The sequence below is a fragment of the Bactrocera tryoni genome, chromosome 5, assembly GCF_016617805.1.
Source record: "Bactrocera tryoni isolate S06 chromosome 5, CSIRO_BtryS06_freeze2, whole genome shotgun sequence".
NCBI lineage: Eukaryota > Metazoa > Arthropoda > Insecta > Diptera > Tephritidae > Bactrocera > Bactrocera tryoni.
The window spans coordinates 59,326,027-59,346,140 of record NC_052503.1 but is presented as its reverse complement, the minus strand read 5'-3'; the positions used below and the strand labels follow the sequence as shown (position 1 = coordinate 59,346,140).

The following is a 20,114-nucleotide window of genomic DNA, read 5'->3' as shown; positions in this document are numbered from 1 at the left end:
GAGTGGCAAAAGAGAGGTTTGCCGCACGCACATATTCTTCTTTGGATGGTGAATGGTGGTTACACCAAATCAATTTGATGAAATCATTTCTGCGGAAATTCCTGATCCAGAGATAGAAGCAGAATTATGTATACGAAACCAATATGGTTGATGTACCTTACGGACATCACAATACCACTTCGGTTTGTATTTTTTTTTTTTATAGTAGGAGGAAGCATCGAAAGCCGGAGTGCGGGACTTTAATCCGCTAAACCTAGCCTACTCCCAACTCAAGACTCTCCCACGGAACCACCAGATAAGGTATTACTTCATGGGAGTGACAAGACATTTTACGTCTCCTCTATATCACAGACGGACTGACGCCTATTCTGCTGTATCTGTCTTAATATTGTCATGATGGAAGTTGCCGCTTCGCGAACAGCTTTCCACTTCTCAGAGGACTGACACATAAGTGCATTCAAACTCTCCACCTTTAAACTACCACCTAGTGCTGTTTCTAACTTTTCCCTTATGTTTAGAAACCGAGGACAATGGAAGAACACGTGCTCAGAGTCTTCTATTGACTCCGTACTCCGTTGGCGCTGATAGCTCATATAATCTCGCGAGCTCGTCACCCTGGATGTCTATAGGCGGCATACCAGCTAGTACTTCAGATGCTTCGCTGGAAATAGTTGGAAAGCACTTGTTACACTTATTGCTGTGAGTCTGTGCACCGCATTTATTGGTTTGGCATACGCTTTTATGTTTAGTGCCTGTATCCATACTGGAGCTGCATGTAGTATAACTGAGCTCAGAGCTTTTGCGATTAGAAGTCGGCGGCTGGAGCGCATACAGCCTCTATTTGCCATCATTCTTGATAACGCATTATAAATCCTATTTGCTTTATTTGCTATGTTTGCCAAGTGCTGCTTGAATTTCAGTTTGGAGTCCAATATTACCCCTAAATACTTCAACTGTGGTTGTGAAGTAATCATACACTCTCCTATAGTGAAGAGTTATTTTTTCCTCAATTTTTCTGGTGCTTATGAGCAGTACCTCTGTTTTGTGCTCAGCCAGTTCCAAACTCTTGGAAGAAAACCATTGGCGTAGACTATTTATGCATTCATTACATTTATTTTGTAGGTCTTCAAGTTGTTTACCTACTGCTACCACTATAAGGTCGTCCGCGTATGCGATTAGCTTAACGTCTTTAGGCTGTGGAATTCTTAGCACCCCATCATAAACTAGATTCCATAAGAGATGGCCTAAAACAGATCCTTGTGGTACTCCGCTTGTAATAGGGTAGCTCTTGAAGCCTTCGGTGGTGTCGTAGATCAGCCTTCTATTTTTAAAATAACTCATAATGATATTTATGAGGTACTGAAGGGCGCGTATTCCATATAAGGCTTCGAATATATTTTCCCATTTAGAAGAGTTGAATGCATTCTTCACATCCAGGGTGATCAGCGCACAATATTTTTTTGTACCACCTTTCCATCTTTTGCCACTTGTTGCTCTGTTCGCCGTGTCGACAACTTCTTTCAGTGCATCGATAGTAGACCTCTGTTTTCTGAAGCCGTATTGTCTTTCTGATAGTCCGCCGGCCTCCTGGATTGCAATCTCCAAGCGGTTTCTTATTATGCTTTCGTACACTTTGCCCATTGTGTCGAGCATACACAGAGGTCGATACGAAGAAGGTTCATCTGGTGATTTTTTTTTGTTTTGGGATTAAAACCAGGCGCTGGATTTTCCAGGGATCGGGGAACATCCCTTCTTTTATACATGCGTTGTACATTTTTGCGAAAAGAGTGGGCTTTGAGATTATGGCTACCTTTAGAGCTCTGTTTGGTATGCCATCGATACCAGGCGCTTTGTTGTTTTTGATTCTTTTCCGTAACCAGTGGGGGTGATTCAGCAGCTTCGTTTCGTCGCACAGCGCTAGTAATCGGGGCGTGCGTCGGAAATAATGCCTCGACGACTTTCTTCATAAACGGAGCGCATTTGGGTTGCTGCCGCTTATTTTGGAATTTGGACATACAGATTTTATAAGCCGTCCCCCAGGGGTCTATATTTGCTTCTTTACAGATCTTTTCAAAACAGTTTCTCTTGCTACGGATTACAGCTGACTTTAGAAGCTTCTTATGGTTTTTAAAGGCTTCTTTGAGACGGTTTTCGTTTTCACCACTTTGATTGCGTTGTAGGCGACGTCGGGCTGAGTGACAGAGCTTTCTCAGCGTGGCAATTTCTTCATTCCACCAGTATACAGGTCTTCGCTTATTGTGACATTTTGTCCTTCGCATTGTGGCGTCGCATGCTGCTATCAGTTCCTTTTGCAATGCGGTTACTAAGTGGACGCCGTCTTCGCCTGGTGCTATTGCTGCACTCCAGACTGTCTCAAAAACGTCAGTGTCAAAATAAGTTTGCTTCCAGCTTCGTTTATGTGTAGTGTTACTGCGTGGGGGTTCCTGCTCCCCAGAGAATAAGACTTCTACGATGATTGCCATATGGTCACTATTTGTGAACATGTCTGACACCTTCCACTTAATGTGTCTGCTTAGTGCGTCATTTGAAAACAGCAGGTCTATTACAGAGCCTTTATTTCCTTTTTGGTAAGTATTTTTTGTGCCACTGTTCATTATTGTGAGGTTGGTTTGGCTCAGGAATTCCAAAACTAGGCGCCCACAATGCTTTGAACATCTGCTTCCCCAGGCAATAGACCATGCGTTAAAATCGCCTGCCATTATTATCGGCGATTTTCCTCGGCTTTCTAAGGATAATTCCAGGAGGAAGTCTTCAAATTCTCTAACGGACGCACTGGGACGAGCATAGCAGCTTACGTAATAAATTCCCCCTATTTACGCCCATGTAAAGCCATTTTTTGCTTCTCTACAGCAAGATGTGAATGTTTGTCCATTACAGGACCATATTGCTGCTTTGCCACTTCTGTCTGTAATCCAAGTGCTTTCCGAACGTTGGGAATATTGCTCACTCAGTGAGGCGACATCAATGTTGCTTTCTATTACGGTTTGTTGCAGCAGGGCTTGTGCTGCAGCGCAGTGGTTTAGGTTCAGCTGCAATATTCTCATTTTTCCATTGTCTTAAGCAACTCCACGTATTTGGTGCAAGTCGTACTTAGAACCGAATGTTCTCCTTTGCAGAGCATGCAACTCGGTGTGTTAGTGCATACTTTTGCAACATGTCTTGCGCTTTCACAACGTGTGTAAAGAGAGGACCTGTCGATAACACTGCAACATTTACGCGCCATGTGGCCTGGATGGAAACATCTGTAACAGCGGGAAACAGGCGAGTACTCCCGGAGGCGACAGATCGACCACCCGATCTTTACTTTGTCTTACTGTCTAGTGTCTTGAACACGCAGGCATATAAGGACTATTTGAGTGCCGCTTCTTGTCTTCCGCATATCTTTGATATTTGCTGGCCCTATATTCTAAAGACCGCACTCCTTTTGGAGGGGGGTGGTTATCTCGTCCAGGTCCTTGCACATTATCGTGACGTTGTGCGTTTTTGGCTGTATTACAGCCATTTCTCCAATCACTCCCTATAGAGCGCTCTCGAACGAGTCGGCTCTCTTGTCTGTTTGGTGTTTTAATTCTAGCAGGAGGTCTCCTTTGAGCGTTTTCCTAATGTGCCTTACGTTTGTGCCCAGTTCCTCAAGGCCACTATCACACTTAATTTTCTTGAGAATGTCCGCATATGATCCTTCGTCCTTTTTGGTTATAATAATAGCGTCCGGTTTCGTACGAATTCTTTTTTCAACCGGCTTTCTCTTTTTTACCACGTCCACCCATTTCTCGGATGCGGGCTTATCGACAGAATTGTCTTTCGGTACAATCTTAATGACCTCACTATATAACCCCAGCGCTTTATCGCTCGCGTTTCTAGGTTTTTTGGTTGGTGGTAAGTAACCTGTTAATTCTCGTATCCTCTTCGGCGTATGCTTTTCTCTGGGGATAGGAGATACTTGCGACGCTTTCCCCACCATAGTTCTTTTCAGTGGATTCTCTGTGTTTTCAGCCTTGTCGTACAGGCTTGTTATGAAGCTTACAAGGTCACGCATAGCTTGGTTAATATGCCTCTGACCAGACATCATAGTTTCCAGCTCCTTGATTTACAAAAAATATTACCAGCTTCTTTGTTCTGCATTTGCTCAGATTTTTCGCCTTTGTTATGTTGGGCGGCATTTTCACAATTTTGTATAGGTCCAGCAGCGGTGGTCTCCTCATTTTTGCCTCTTGGAGGCGTTCTCGAAATCTTAGAATTTCTCCGAAAAGGATTCTCTGGGGTACTTCCCAAACAATTTTCAGAGGCCATATCTCTGCCTGAAAATAGTTGGGAACACCTGTCAATGTTCAGTCCTTTGTCCTAAAACCTTAGTGCCATAACCAAAGGCAAACGAAAAAGGAGAAACAGCTGATCGAACAAAACAAAACGGCAGATTAAAATTAAGTGCATGTTTTGTTTCGCTGTTATATGGGGAATATATAATTTCAGTTTTATTTTGTTTAATTTCCCACGAAAAGGAGCAAGTAAGTAAAGAATAAAGTTTTTAATACAAATCAGATTTTACTTATCTGTTTGCTAGGTTCAGTATTCAAATTGAAAGGTCCAGTCTCCCGGTGAGTCGTTACCTAAACTATGGCACTTTCACTAATTATTGTTTAGAGATTTCGCAAAATATTTAGGGACTGCAAAGAAACCCGTCTACTCACTACAAAACACTCTAAACGTATGCACTTCGGTTTGTATGTCTGACAATAAATGTACGAAACACTATCCAGGTGTTTTTCTTTCGGAAACACAAACTAGAAATGATGGATATCCAATGTATCAGCGTCGCTCACCAGATGACGATGGCAGAACATTTAGCATTCAATTTAGAGGCGTGAATATCGAAGTTAACAACACATCGAAGTCGACAACATATAGATCGTACCATATTCGCCACTGTTGTCTAATTCATATTCAAAAGTCATGTCAATGTTGCGTATTGCAGTTTGGTGTAATCGATAAAATACGTGTGTAAATACGTCACCAAAGGAAGCAACATGGCGGTTACTGATCTTGAACGATACGGTCGATACGTGAACTGCAATAAAGCGCTTTGTATGATATTTACTTTTGCGATTTATGAACGTTTTCCGACTGTTGTGCGTCTCGCAGTTAATTTGGAGAATGACCAAATAGTCTATTTCAATACAGAGAATACAGTACAGACAGAGAAAACACCCCCAGCAACAAAATTAACATTTACGAGTTTTTTCTCAACTTTTGTCAGTGAACCGTTTGCGAGAACTTGCTCTATTCGGAAATATCTTGATATTATACATACAATTACAATTGCTGGAACATGATAATCACTGGAATGAAGTTAGCATACTTTTCGCGATGATCAGCCATCAAATTAGCGTCAATTATGGAATACGAACAAAAATGACATTGCCGAAGACATTTTACATCGTATTGGCTAAGAATTGGAAATGGGTAAATTCCGGTTGATACTTCCGGTGGTTTGATATCAATTCCATCTTCCATTTACCAATTCACCAAAGATGAACTCATCACGAATATTCGAACATTGGACAAATTATCGTAACTACAGTTCCTTAAGTGTACGCGCAATGTTAGCTGCCAAAAATACCGATGTTGTTGACTTAAACTGGAAGATTCAAAGTCAAATTCCGGGAGACTTGCGCTCATACAAATTGATTGGTCGTGGAATTTCTAAATTCTTTGAATAGGCTTGGTATGCCACCGCATCATTTGCGTCTCAAAGTTGGATCTGTCGTTATTATGTTCTACAATCTTCAGGCGCCGAAACTGTGTAATGGAACCTGACTGATTGTGAAGTAGCTATCGAATACAAAGGGGCGGAATGCTTGATTCTACGAATTCCTCTGAGTTCTAACGATTTGCCATTTCAGTTCAAACGTATTCAGTTTCCAGTGCAAATTGCATTTGAGACGCAAGGATAGTCGCATAGTGTATGGTATACATTTGGAAATGCTATGTTTTTCACTCGGCCAGATATACGTGGCCTGTTCACGAGTTGGAAAACCATCTTTTCTATACACCGGAACAGAAACCAAAAAATGTTGTTTATCAAGCTGCGATACATTGAAGAAAAGTGAAATGATAAATTCAACTTTTTCATTTCTAAACACATAATTTCACGCACGACAACGACTGCGGGGTCAGCTAGTTATATATAAATATAACTTTTTTGAAATAATTAAAAAATTAAAAAGTATAATTAAATAATTTTTTACCTAATTTTTCACGATTTTGTAAAAAAATTAAAATTTTTATCATTTTTCTGAAAAAAATGGTTCATATGATACAAGATAAATCACGCATATGTGACTCAGAGAATGCTTCTTTACATTCTTTGTGTGACTTTGTATATTTTTCATTCTCGCATGAATTCAGTCGTTTTACATACATATATTTCTGCTAAATAGCAGCGAGAATGGTGAAATTCTGCATCGCAATCTTATAAGTTCTGTTAGCCGTCCAATCGAACATCATACAGAATTCTCTATGTCTTTATTTTCTCTGTCTGAGTATACATATAGGTATGTAATCTCGTCTGTCGCGAGAGCACGAACGAATGCCCATGCAAAGAGCGCGTATAGTATACATATATTATAAGAATACACGCGGAGTATATCTGTGTAAAATCTCATCTGTCGCGAGAATGGCTGAAAATGCTCACCCACAAAAGTGCCCAACGCGCCATAAGAAGTTTTCACTTCAAAAACGCACGTCAACAAACACAAGGAAGGTTCGACATCAAGAAGCTGCAATCACAATAGACAGCCGAACGATTTGCTACTCGGCTTGCACTCCTGCTCTTTGAGAGCACTCATCAACAACTCGGTATAAGGGAACTGTGGGACGAGATTTCAAACTCCTTACATACAGCTGCAACCGAAACCATTGGTTTTCGGAAAGTGCAAAAGAACAGCTGGTACGACGAGGAGTGCCGTGTCGCAGCGGAGAGAAAACATACTGCCTACCTCGCAACGTTACAATCGACCACAACACGTGAGGGATGGGATAGATACCGAGAGTTGAAGAAGGAAGCGAGATGCATTTGCAGACAGAAGAAGAAAGAGGCCGAAATGCGTGAGTACGAAGAGCTTGATAAGCTGGCTGACAGGGGTAATGCTCGAAAATTCTACGAAAAAATGCGGCGGCTTACAGAAGGTTTCAAGACCGGAGCATACTCTTGTAAAACCCTCAAAGGTGATCTAGTCACCGATGCTCATAGCATACTTAGATTATGGAGGGAACACTTCTCCAGCCTGCTGAATGGCAGTGAACGCACAACATCAGGAGAAGGCGAACCCGATTCCCCAATAGATCACGATGGAGCAGACGTTCCATTACACGACCATGAAGAAGTTCGAATAGCAATTGCCCGCCTGAAGAACAACAAAGCGGCAGGGGCCGATGGATTCCCGGCCGAGCTATTCAAACACGGCGGCGAAGAACTGATAAGGAGCATGCATCAACTTCTTTGTAAAATATGGTCGGACGAAAGCATGCCCAACGATTGGAATTTAAGTGTGCTATGCTCAATGCATAAAAAAGGATACCCCAGAATCTGCGCCAACTACCGTGGGATTAGCCTCCTCAACATGGCATATAAGGTTCTATCGAGCGTATTGTGTGAAAGATTAAAACCCACCGTCAACAAACTGATTGGACCTTATCAGTGTGGCTTTAGACCTGGCAAATCAACAACCGACCAGATATTCACAATGCGCCAAATCTTAGAAAAGACTCGTGGAAGGAGAATCGACACACACCACCTCTTCGTCGATTTCAAAGATGCTTTCTACAGCACGAAAAGGAGCTGCCTTTATGCCACGATATCTAAATTTGGTATCCCCGCAAAACTCATACGGCTGTGTAAACTGACATTGAGCAACACCAAAAGCTCCGCCAGGATCGGGAAGGACCTCTCCGAGCCGTTCGATACCAAACGAGGTTTCAGACAAGGCGACTCCCTATCGTGCGACTTCTTCAACCTGCTGCTGGAGAAAATAATTCGTGCTGCAGAACTTAATCGAGCGGGTACAATCTTTTATAAGAGTGTACAGCTGCTGGCGAAGGCCGATGACACTGATATCATTGGCCTCAACACCCGCGCCGTTAGTTCTGCTTTCTTCAGACTGGACAAGAAAGCAAAGCCATTTGCAGTCTAGCAGTGAACGAGGGCAAGACGAAATATCTCTTGTCTTCAAACAAACAGTCGTCGCACTCGCGACTTGGCTCTCACGTCACTGTTGAAAGTCATAACTTTGAAGTCGTAGATAATTTCGTCTATCTTGGAACCAGTGTAAGCACCACCAAAAATGTCCGCCTGGAAATCCAAAGCCGGATAACTCTTGCCAACATGTGCTACTTCGGACTGAGTAGGCAATTGAGAAATAAAGTCCTCTCTCGACGAACAAAAACCAAACCAAAAGCAAAGAGGCTTGGACGAAAGATTAATGCTCCTTTGCGCGTTGGCCACGGCGAATATCGCACTTGATGGAACTATGAGCAGCGGTTACGCTGGCTAGGTCATGTGGTGCGAATGGACGAAAACACTCCAGTTCTTAAAGTATTCGACGCAGTACCCGCCGGTGGAAGCAGAGGAAGAGGAAGACCTCCACTCCGTGGGAGGACCAGGTGTAGAAGGACCTGGCTTCGCTTGGAATATCCAATTGGCGCCACGTAGCGAAAGGAAGAATAAAGAAGAAGAAGATATAATAACAATGTTATCCGTGTAGTTAATAGGTCGCCCACGATCGGGCTCCATAACAGGGGGGATAGCACAGAGCAGTATTGGTTGATCTTCCTGCTGTAAACATGCTGGTTTGCCTGCAGTAGAAAAGAAGTTAGACTAATTCGCTCGAAGGATTTTACCAGTGAATAGTCCTTCCTTCCTACCTTGGGTATAAAGATCACCTTCGCGGTCCTCTATATTTCAGGGATATACGCCTCATCAGTCAAACAAGGTGCGACAGTAGAATATGCTCTTCGTGTTGCAATAGGAAAGATACCGTCCACCCCCGGAGACTTGAATTTATCGAACGAAGCCAAAGCTTGAGTCCGCAGTAAACAGTTGCGTTGCGACTACCCAGTTTAAGTGAGATAGCATGTGTTCAACTACGAGAAAACGATGATTTTCCGGGAAGTACGCCCGCAGATGTGACGTGGCACTTTCTTCCATGCTAGTCGTACAAGTCTCGTCGCCTGGTTTGATCGCCAGTACCGCCTCTGGCCTGAGCCTTGCGCAGCCTAGCTGCCTCGGGTGTAGAGGTGACGTTTTCATAGACTTCCTAAAGCTTGCCTGTTTTGCAGTCCTAATCTCCTTGTTATATGAGGTTAGGTTACATTTATATTCCTCCCTGATCCCCGTACGTTTCGCCTTATTGAAGAGCTGGTGTACTTTTTTTTTCCTGAGGTCTGAGAGTCTGCTTGACCACCAGGGACAGTAGCGCCTGTCGGTGGTCGCTTTTAAGGGTCAGCTGCAGTGGTACGCGTCTGTGGGGAACTGGCTTAGCGCAGATAGTTTGCTTTCTAGTCCTAAAACAGTACCGCTTCTATCAGGCTGCCCTCCTCGCTCACATTTGTTCTTAGCGTATCCCGGAAGACATATTAGTTTGCTTGGCACCCACTTTTAGCGTGAACCTTATGATTCTATGATCCGACAAGGGGGGTTCCGATGACACCTTCCATTGTGAAATCATTCCATTCATTTGCTCATTACTCAGTGTTATGTCGAGTACCTCCTTCCTACTTAGAGTGACGAATTTTACAATCCACATTATCTATAGCTCGGTTACTACTGATTATCAGCCCTATCACGCAATCCACCGTAGCGAAGCTACGAATACGCATAATTTGCTATCATTGAATCCATGTGAATTCGGAACTTTTGTTGCCAGACTTAACTTTGAATTTTGACATTTCGAAATCAGCTGTGTAGAAGAAAAAATTTAAATTTTGATTAATAAAAATAAAATCGTTTGTATTCAAATTGATTTTACGAACAAAATATGTATTCGCTAACGTTTTTATTTATGTTGCTTGAGGAAGAACGTGAGAGAAGTCGGCGTGATCTAAAAATTCACCGAAAATCACTGAGGGACAAGAGCAACCCTTTCGATGTGGACGAAACAATGTACAGTTCAAAAATCCACAAACACTCATTGTTAAATTTTATTAATTATTTTTCTAAAACAGGTTTATTAAAAACTATCGGTTAAATAAGGCGGCCTTTACGTATGTCCTCGATGTTCTAGAGAGGAATGCAAGTTCTTCAATATCGTCATCTATGTCTTTACTTCATCGATTGTCTTCGGTTTTACGGTTTTTCGCTGAAGGAGGCTATCAGCAACCTGCTTCTGGAGAAAATAGTTCGAGCTGCAGAACTAAACAGAGAAGGTACCATCTTCTATAAGAGTGTACAGCTGCTGGCGTATGCCGACGATATTGATATCATCGGCCTCAACACCCGCGCCGTTAGTTCTGCTTTCTCCAGGCTGGACAAGGAAGCAGAGAAAATGGGTCTGGCAGCGAACGAGGGCAAAACGAAATATCTCCTGTCATCAAACAAACAGTAGTCGCACTCGCGACTTGGTTCTCACGTCACTGTTGACAGTCATAATTTTGAAGTTGTAGATAATTTAGTCTATTTAGGAAACAGCATTAACACCACCAACAATGTCAGCCTGGAAATCCAACGCAGGATTGCTCTTGCCAACAGGTGCTACTTCGGACTGAGTAGGCAATTGAAAAGTAAAGTCTTCTCTCGTCGAACAAAAGCTAAACTCTATAAGTCGCTCATAATTCCCGTCCTGCTATATGGTGCAGAGGCTTGGGCGATGACAGCAACCGACATTGACATAGTTCAGCGAATTAAAAGACAGCGGCTACGCTGGCTAGGTCATGTTGTCCGGATGGATGAAAACACTCCAGCTCTGAAAGTATTCGACGCAATACCCGCCGGGGGAAGCAGAGGAAGACCTCCACTCCGTTGGAAGGACCAAGTGGAGAAATACCTGGCTTCGCTTGGAATATCCAATTGGCGCCACGTAGCGAAAAGAAGAAACGACTGGCGCGCTGTTGTTAACTCGGCTATAATCGCGTAAGCGGTGTCTACGCCAATTAAGAAGAAGGCTATCAGCATAGAGTGGGTAAAGACTTTGATATTCCAATGGCTCAGTCAACATTTTGTTGCATCTTAAAAGAGGTATTGGGATTGCTTCAGTCCCATTTGTGCCCTCAGTGGATAAACCTTGAGTTAAGTAACGTTGAAAAAAGTGAAGCGAAAAAGGATTTTTTTTTCAGAAATACGGATTTCCAGGCGCGATTTTGTGTGTAGATGGTACACATATTAAAACCGTTGCTCCAACTAAAGATAAGTTTCTCTATTATAACCGCAAAGGATACTTTAGTATCAATGCCATGATTGTAAGTTTGGTGACAAATTCGCATTTCAAACATCTTAATCAATGTTTTGCAGATATGTGACAATAAAATGAAAATACGTTATGTGAATGCTTAGTTTCCTGGCAGCAATCATGACTCCCACATATGGAATGTCAGCAATGCTCGTTATTTTCATGAGAAAAAGTACCTCAATGGTGAACGAAACAGTTGGCTTTTGGGTATTTTACATACAAACATATATATTACAAAAATTCCCAAAATTTTATATTTGTACAGGAGATGCTGCATATGCCTTAGAACCATAGTTAATGACACCATTCCGTACCCCTCCCTCAGGAAGCCCAGAAGAGAAATATAATAAAATACATGCAAAAGCGAGAAATATCGTTGAAAAAATTGGAGTTTTTAAAAATCGATTTAGATGTCTTCTGGGTGCTCGTGAGCTTCACTTCGAGCCATGGAAGGCATCTCAAATCGTTAATGTTGCGGCAGCGTTACACAACGTTTGCATTCACTATCGCGTGAATGACGATAGTTTAGAAAATAATTCGGAACCAAATATTTTTACTGAAATTAATGAAATTCTTTCATCAACTTATAATGATGCAGCTTCACAAATCAGAGAAGCTATATGTGCAACACTTACCCGAGTATAATATCCTAAATAAATATTAACACAAAATATTTATAGTTTTAATTAAGTATTTATTTAATTAATTTAATTATTTTTTGTCATGGCTTGCAATTTTTTCTCCTCTACCTCTAACATTTGCTGTTTAATGGAATTTTTAGCAGCTATCAAATTCTCCATGGCTATGTTGTGCCTTTTAATTTCTTCCACTTCCGCTTTTTTTAAATCATTTTGCATTTCCAATGCTCTGCCTACTCGTCGCATACGTAATGAGAGATCGTCCAACTTATCAATAATCTTTTCTTGAAATTCTTTTTGAATATTAAATTGTTCTTTAATTAAATCGGCTGTACATGTTTCCGGTGGCCTAGTAGTACGTCTAGGCAGTGCTGGACTGCAGGTCACTGATGGCATTGATACGTCAGCCTCTGTCTCATTGCCCACGTCGGCTACAATAGGTAAGCCGATGCTCACTGTATTCTCAATACTACTTGTACTTGTTTACAATGCCGTTAGTGTTATCACCGCTTCCTCCAATTCATTGAAATGGTGCTGCCTATTTCTGGCGCCACCAGTAGCTGACTGCTCCTTTTTGTTTTCAACCAATTTTCTTTTTATATAGGCCTTCCAGTCAAGCCATACCTAATAAAAAATAAGTCAAACAAGCTTTAAATTATCCTGTTACAACAATAAAATCTACAATTCTATTATATTACCTTCTTCCAGCTGGAAATATCCTTGATAGGCGGACCAACACTATTGAGTTCTTGGGCCATATTGTCCCAAAAAGCTGCCACTTCTTCTTTAGGGCACTTGGTAAAACCCTGCGCCATTTCAGGTTTTTGCTGTAACAGCTCAACCATTAGTGCATATTGTTGCTTGGTGGTAATTACTTTGGACCTGCAGAAATCGCATTAAAGATTATTTTACTGGTAACAAATATGTTGTTACCATATATAATATAATATTTAATATTATCAATTAAAACTTTTAATTGAATTCAAACTATAACATATTTATTTTTAATTTAAAACTTACATTTTTCTTTTTCAAATTTTTTTCTCCGTTAGCACAAACCTGTCGTACAAAAATTCCGCTAAACTTAAAAATTTTCCGTTCCGAGTGAATTCAGTGAATGCAACTCTACGAATTTCGAACTTACTTTCGGAACTGTTCGAATTGCATGATAGCAGTTCCGTAACTTTCCCGAAAAAACAGTCTACGATAGATTGCGTGATAGGGCTGTATATACTCGAAGATAGACTCACCTATTGTTGTTGTTGTTCTAAAGGATGTCTAATCGCCGTCATCTAGCGGGAGGCCCAGGAAAGGTGCTGTTTCGGCGGGGTCGAACCAAAGGGAAAAGGGTGTTTGATGAGTGGGGTTGGCGAGGCATGTAAAGAGGTGGCCAGTGTCATGCGGAGACTCATTACATGCAGGACATATGTTGGATATGTTGGGGTCTATTCTGGACAAGTAGGAGTTCAACCTGCTACAATATCCAGAACGAAGCTGCGCAAGAGTTACTCGCGTTTCTCGCGGCAACTCTAGCTCTTCGTCTGCAATGGGTGGTAATTTGATTCCAAGGACGCCATTCACAGGAGGGGTATCGGTGAAGGTTTTGATAGCTCCACTGTGAATGGCGTCCGAATTACGGTCGGCGTATTGTTCGATGTCGTCGACGTAATTGAGGAAAGACCTTTCGATGTTCCTAGGAGACGGCTCCGCTCCAAGCAGAGGGCGGCATGGGTGATTTCTGCTAAAACATCCTGCCGCGAACTATTTGGAGAGGAGTTCATTATGTTCCTTAACTGGGAGCATAAGCGTCTCACTATAGATGTTCGATGGGAGACTTCAATAGGCATCCTGTCATGGTCCGGAGTGCAGTGTTCTGGCAGGTCTGAAACTTCTTCATCTGCGTTCCACTGCATCCAGGCAACCATATTGGTGCGGCGTAGTTGAGGACCGGCCGGCCGATTGCCTTGTAAGTTGCCAACAACGTTTCTTTGTCATTTCTGCATGTGCTGCTGGCTAGCGATTTGAGGATTTTGTTGCAGCTCTGTACCTTGGCAATAATCGCCGTCGTATGAGGAGCGAAGGAACATAGACTATCAAATGTTACACCTAAAATCTTAGGATTATTGACAGTCGGAATCCTGGCACCATCGACTGCAATATTAAGCTCAAGTCTATACTCCTTCGTCCAGTTTGTGATATGGCCGCTGTGGATTTGGTGGGGGAAAGAGTTAGGCTCCGTGCAGAGAAGAAGCGAAGAAGGTCGGGAGATAACTGTTTAGCTTTGAACACATGCCATCGATTCCATTGCCTGACGTCAATATCGTGTAATCATCAGCGTACGAGGTTATGGAAACTCCCTCTGGTGACTGTGTGTTTCAAGATGTAGAAGTTAAACAGTAGCGGGGAGAGGACCACACCCTGCGGAACCCCATGTTTAATTCTTGTCAGTTTAGATTTTTCTCCTCGAAACAGTACGGATGATTGCCGACAGCTCAGATAGTTCATGTTCCACCTCTTCAGTCCTGGAGGGAGCGTAGTATGTTCGATGTCCTGCAGTAGCGTTGTGTGATAGACAGTGTCAAAAGCTTTTGTTAAAAAAAGACAGTGTCAATGTTACGAGGATCGTTCTCTCACAGGTTTCTGGTTTTAGAGCTGTGGTGCTGTGCACTTTTCGGAATCCATGCTGGTGTTTGGCTAGGCTCAAGTGGTGAGTGAAGGGAGTAGCAATTCCTCAAGTGTCTTCACTACTGGGGAGAGGAGAATTATCTGGCGATAGGACTCCCCTTTGTTGGTGGGTACGGTCGTCTATAGAAACAAAAGGTTTCTCGATCGAGATATTTATGGGCAGATAGCCTGATGCGACCGTTAGCATAAGCCGCCAGGTGATGCTATTTATCAGACGACCACTAGCAATGGTAATACCGGCCGAGTTATTAAGGGTGGCCATAACTCTGGTGGGGGCTTCGTCATTCATTGTGCAGAATGCAGAATCGTCAATCTGTTCCGCCAACTTCATCACCCTATGATCGTTTGGCTGGCAGGAAAGGAAGATCGTGATGCGCGTTAAATTTGCTTAGTACCATACGGTTTTCACCACGAAGTAGCGCACCTATATTCGGGTGATATCATGTAGGGCAACAAGTAACTGGGGGGATGTATATATTAAATATTTCGAGCTCGATATCGCCTGACCGGATAGCAATACCCTTACATTCTAGGGTAGTATCCCTGCGGACGATGCCTTCATTAGTCAGAGTGGGAGCTATGTTGCATGTTTGATATCCTGGGTACCGTGGAGGCCCTCTGTTGGTCACTAGGGGTGAGTTGCGGCGCAGCGTGCGAACTGTGTACAGATTTCACAGCCGTAGAGGCTAGCGTCGCTATATTGCGTTGGCAACATGGGGCCAGGTAACTCGTGTTCCACTTCCTATGAGTCTTAAGGCCTGAGCAGGTCTTAAGATGGCTAAGATGCTGACCGAGGTGGAATTGGATGGAGCCATTTGGCGCAAACGCAGCAGAAAAATTCCTCAGGGCCTGGGATGGAGTCAATGCCAGTCAGGAGCTCTAGTTGCTCTAATGGCGACAAACTTAGACTAATACTCACCGATAATGGGCGTTCGCATCACATCCTAGGCTCACGGGCAGCCTATGTCGCCTGCAGTGTCTTACTTACTACTGGAGGTACAGTGGATGCTTCTCCCGGGAAGTAAGCTGCAGCCAGGACGAAGTCTGCTCTTTCACTATCCCTGGCTTTCACAGCCACTAGGTCCTGTCCGGCACTCTGAAATACAAAAGAAATCAATGTTGTTCTTGACTACTATACAAGTTCTAGGTCTCTCGCTGGGGAAGTACCATCTTACCTGGTTGGTGTCCATATTAAGGCTCCGAGGCTCTGACCTCCCCTTTGGTCTATAGGTCCTCCCCTTGGATCAGCAGGATGCTCAGCTTATCTGGTGTGAACCTGTTCGCAAATGACCACCTTTTTACACCTCTTCAATGCGGAGATCTCCGGCACTAAACTCTCCGAGGGATAGTTAAGAATAAACACAGCCAACGTAATCCGCTCTTTGTGTGAAATCCACGTATGAATTACACCAGACCCATAAAATACAATATGTTCTCAGGCAATTTTTTTTTTAATTGGCCAAAAGTTAAAGAAATTCATCTATAAATTTTTCTATCCCTAATATACACAATATAGTTATTACTATATATTAGTTCAATTAATTAAATTATTTTGAAAAAATATTCTTATTCCAAAAAAAATGAAGTGAATTTATTTTAATGCTATATGGTTTTGTGTTTATTTAATTTTTTTTAGTGTAAGATGCCATTTAGTCATGGAAACTTTAGGAAATAATCTGAAATTCTATAAGCTAATGACATACATATTTATAATATTATTATGAAAAAACACATAAATGTTTACGACGTCAATTTGGAATGAAACCTTGTTGCCGGATTCACTCACTGCACACATCCGAATGTTTATCCCAAGCAGTAACCTGTGGAAGACAAGTGAAAACATATTATAGCCCTGAAAAACGAGCAAAATTAATGCGCCTTAAGCAACGCTAATGCGTATTGAAATTTTATGGTGACAGACGGCAGACTTGTGCATTTAGACAGCTGATAGTGAAATTTGTTTATTTATTAAAAAAAAAAAAGTGAAATAAAAATGAATAAGATAAATTATTAATAGAAATTTTTTATATTTTTGGAAAATCAATATAAATTTAACGAAAAAATTCGCTTATTATTAACTACGTCAAAAGATAATAGAGTGAAATTAAAAGCAATAATTGATTGTAATGCGGAAAAAGTTAAGAATATTGGAAAAATGGATAGCAAACTGTGCGTTGTTTATTTTCTGCCATCTAAAAATATTAAAATTAGTTTTTGTTAATATACTTGCACATAATTTAATTAGCAATATAAAACTGCTTACCTCTGATGCTGTAAACGCAAAGGAGGCAGCAGACTTCAAGTGATATCTGTCAAAAAATAGCAAAAAAAACGGCCATTTTTGAGCAGTGTTGCCTACTCAAATTTGGTAAATTCAGCTAAATGCACGAAATTCTTGTGCATTACAAACTTGCATTAACATGGGCAAAATGGGCAAGTAAATGTATTATAAATTAAGCCCGCTAATGCATATTAGCGCTGTCGTCTGTCATTGCTATTAGTTCAGCCACTCATTGGATTGAAAAATTGAATTTGTATATATTTTAAATAAACTTACCTGACACTCTCTGCTACAATACCATTGATTGCCACAACCAGCACAAACAAAGCGCGCCTCATGCATTTTACACTCTTGACACAATTGTAAATCACTGTTGTGCATATTGCGCATAGCTTTGTGTGATGATTTTACATAATCCGACACATCATAGTAAGCGTTATGCTGCGAATTCTGAAGATGGCATAAAAGGGAAGATTTGTTATATATGTATATAATATGCAAAACTTTAAATGGTATTACATTTAGCGTAAATCACAAATAAATTATGTATTACGTTTTATATTATAGATATTTAAAGCAAAAGAGCAAGTACTTTAATAAAAATTATACTTTTAACTGATACTCACCACATCTAGTGCCGTTCTTAGTAGTCCCGATTTGGAATTTTGTATTCTTTGTTGGTAGCGGTTAATGCAATTCACCGGCGTTATAGAAATTTCATTACAACCACTATCACTCTGCAGACGATAGTAACTTTTTTGGCTTTCTGAATTAAATTTAAAACCTTGGGTTGCTGGAGCATTCGGTTTGCTGTGTAAAGAGCTGTTATTGCGTGACGATGTACTCAGCAATTTTTCTAACGTCGGTGTATAATTGGAGCCATTGCAGTTATATGACGACTCTATATACATATTATTGGCGTCAATACACTGTAAATACATACCTTAGATTCACATCTGCGTATTATAAAATAAAAAAAAAAACTCACATTTGGCGGCGTACTTAAAGCTCTAACGCTGTAATTACCATCGATGGTTTTAATACGTTTACCAACGCGAGGAAATACAACGGGATTTTGTTGCCGGAAGTCAGCAACCATACTCTTTACGTCGACAAAAGGGCCCTGTCGTCCGATTTTCGATTTCATTTTCTGTTCTAAATACTGATACTTTTGAAGCTCCGGACTATCCTCATTAAAAGCGGTTTGATGTATCGCCGATACATAATTTTTCGTGTTCTCAATATCATAGGTTGGCGTTTCCGCACGCTGTAGAATGTTGTTCGAAATTAAAATGCTGCAATTTAATAATACATATATATTAATTTGTATAGAGGTATTATTCAATAGTTAATACGAAATTTTGTAAGCGATTTGTATTGTTGCGCTCCCTTTGCAACTCTTCTGTTTTCATGCTTGCACGATTTTCGATGAGCTGATGTGTAGTTGAGATACCAACATTGACTGACGTCGACGGGTGCGACTTGGATAAATACGTTTCCAGCTCTTTCAAGGCTTGTAAATTATATTTGTGTTCTTCATATTTCCCCTCTTTTATTCCCAGTATATGCTTCTTTCGTTCTAATCGAGCAAGTATTTCTTCTTTAACCTTTTTCAAATTCTGTAACCGATTCCACTCTGTCTCTTTTGCTTCAAGTATTTCATTCAAAGTTTGTATGTCTAACATTAAACGTGTCATATTCTCATCGATGGCATCCAATGTAGTACCATTGTGTTTCACATGGTTTCCAAGTACCCCATCGTATTTGGGAAACAGCTCATTGATTTGTCTATACAATTGTGTGGATGTTGGTCGCTCTGGTTGATGTTTTTTATTTTCATTGCAATTACTTTTTCTCATTGGCGAAGGGGAGCGTGATCTTTTTTTGGTAGTATGTTGCTGCGTATGCGCTGGCAATTCCTAAAAAAAATGTATATACAAATATTTGAAAAAAACCTAATCGCAATATTTAATTTTTCTGCAACGTTTATTACCTGTATTGTTGGTTTTTCCAGTAGAGGACTTTGTACTTCATCTGAATCGTTTTGTTTATCTACAAACTCCTTTTCCGGCTTTTCAAAAAACTGCGGTTTTGTAACTACATCTTCTTTTGGTATTTCTCTGATTTCCTCTTCGAGCTCTTTTTCACTTTCCTCTTTATTTTTGTGTGGAGAAATATCCTCTACATCCGATTCATCTAAATCAATAGTTTCTGATACGTTATTTGTCAATTTAACTTCCTTATTATTATTAGTCGGGTTATATTCTCTTTCACGCGTAAGAGATTCAATGCTGGTGATGTTTTTCCTTTTTAAACATAGTAAATACTCCTTAGTCTTTTCCCGTTTCGCTTTTCCACTTAGCCTGTTAAAATATATATATATATTATTATAAAATATATAGCTTATACGAATGATTACGTTATATACCATTTCAAGGCTCTAGCTTTGTATTTGCTACACAGTTTTCTTTTAAACGGCAGTCTCTGCTCTTTTCTTAAGGATCGTATGGAAGGTGGGATATCATATATCCGATTAGAACTTTCTCGCTTGATTTTTTGCTGCGAACTTATGGCGACATTCATAAGTTCATCATCATCCTCTTCGCTATATTCATCACTGCTTATAAGGTTCTCCGTGTCGTCGTATATATCCAGATTCGACATATTAAAGAGCCTAAAATAGTATAACAAATAAGTTCTTGCCTTCATCTCATCAAATAAAAAAATATATAGTACATAAATAATTTAAAAAAAAAATACATTTTTACACTTGTTCAATTATCCTAATTTGCTACTAATCATACACGGATACATCGAACCTTATTAACGCTTGGCATTGATGCTTCGTTTTCCAGCCGGCTTTACGTGAAAAACTATCAACAATTGTTAATTTATCATGAAATTCCACCGATTGTTAATAGCTGGAATCCAAAATACTTACCTAGTTTGTTGTCTACGTAGCAGCAATTCTTTATAATATTTCCCACTCTAATACGCTACTTTAGCACCAAATTTTACTACTATAATAAAATTTGCAATAGCAATCAAATG

The 20,114-nt window shown here is 40.8% G+C and overlaps 1 protein-coding gene and 1 pseudogene across 5 annotated transcripts; both read right to left on the bottom strand.

Annotated features, from left to right (window-relative positions):
• Positions 1 to 12,055: 12,055 nt before the first annotated feature.
• Positions 12,056 to 16,354, bottom strand: LOC120777319 (annotated as a pseudogene).
• Positions 16,355 to 16,372: 18 nt separating this feature from the next.
• LOC120777318 lies at positions 16,373 to 20,114 on the bottom strand. Of its 5 annotated transcripts, none has more exons than XM_040108558.1 (10): positions 20,005 to 20,109; positions 19,832 to 19,936; positions 19,492 to 19,737; positions 19,057 to 19,426; positions 18,423 to 18,982; positions 18,052 to 18,358; positions 17,690 to 17,992; positions 17,340 to 17,513; positions 17,046 to 17,091; positions 16,373 to 16,602 (listed from the first exon to the last, which is right to left on the bottom strand). In XM_040108558.1, the coding sequence occupies exons 3-10, from the start codon at positions 19,725 to 19,727 to the stop codon at positions 16,586 to 16,588; spliced, it is 2,013 nt and encodes a 670-aa protein (XP_039964492.1). In that variant the 5' UTR covers positions 19,728 to 19,737; positions 19,832 to 19,936; positions 20,005 to 20,109; the 3' UTR covers positions 16,373 to 16,585. The 5 variants fall into 5 exon arrangements, with proteins under 5 accessions (XP_039964492.1, XP_039964490.1, XP_039964489.1 ...); XM_040108556.1 differs by having other exon boundaries at positions 19,883 to 19,936; XM_040108555.1 differs by lacking the exon at positions 19,832 to 19,936 and having other exon boundaries at positions 20,005 to 20,114.

Coding starts and splice junctions, on each gene's coding strand:
- LOC120777318 (XM_040108555.1), bottom strand. CDS start 19,727: ATGTCGAATCTGGATATATACGACGACACGGAGAACCTTATAAGCAGT. Junction 19,427..19,491: donor AAAGCTAGAGCCTTGAAATG/GTATATAACGTA, acceptor ATATTTTAACAG/GCTAAGTGGAAAAGCGAAAC. Junction 18,359..18,422: donor AATACAAATCGCTTACAAAA/TTTCGTATTAAC, acceptor ATTAAATTGCAG/CATTTTAATTTCGAACAACA.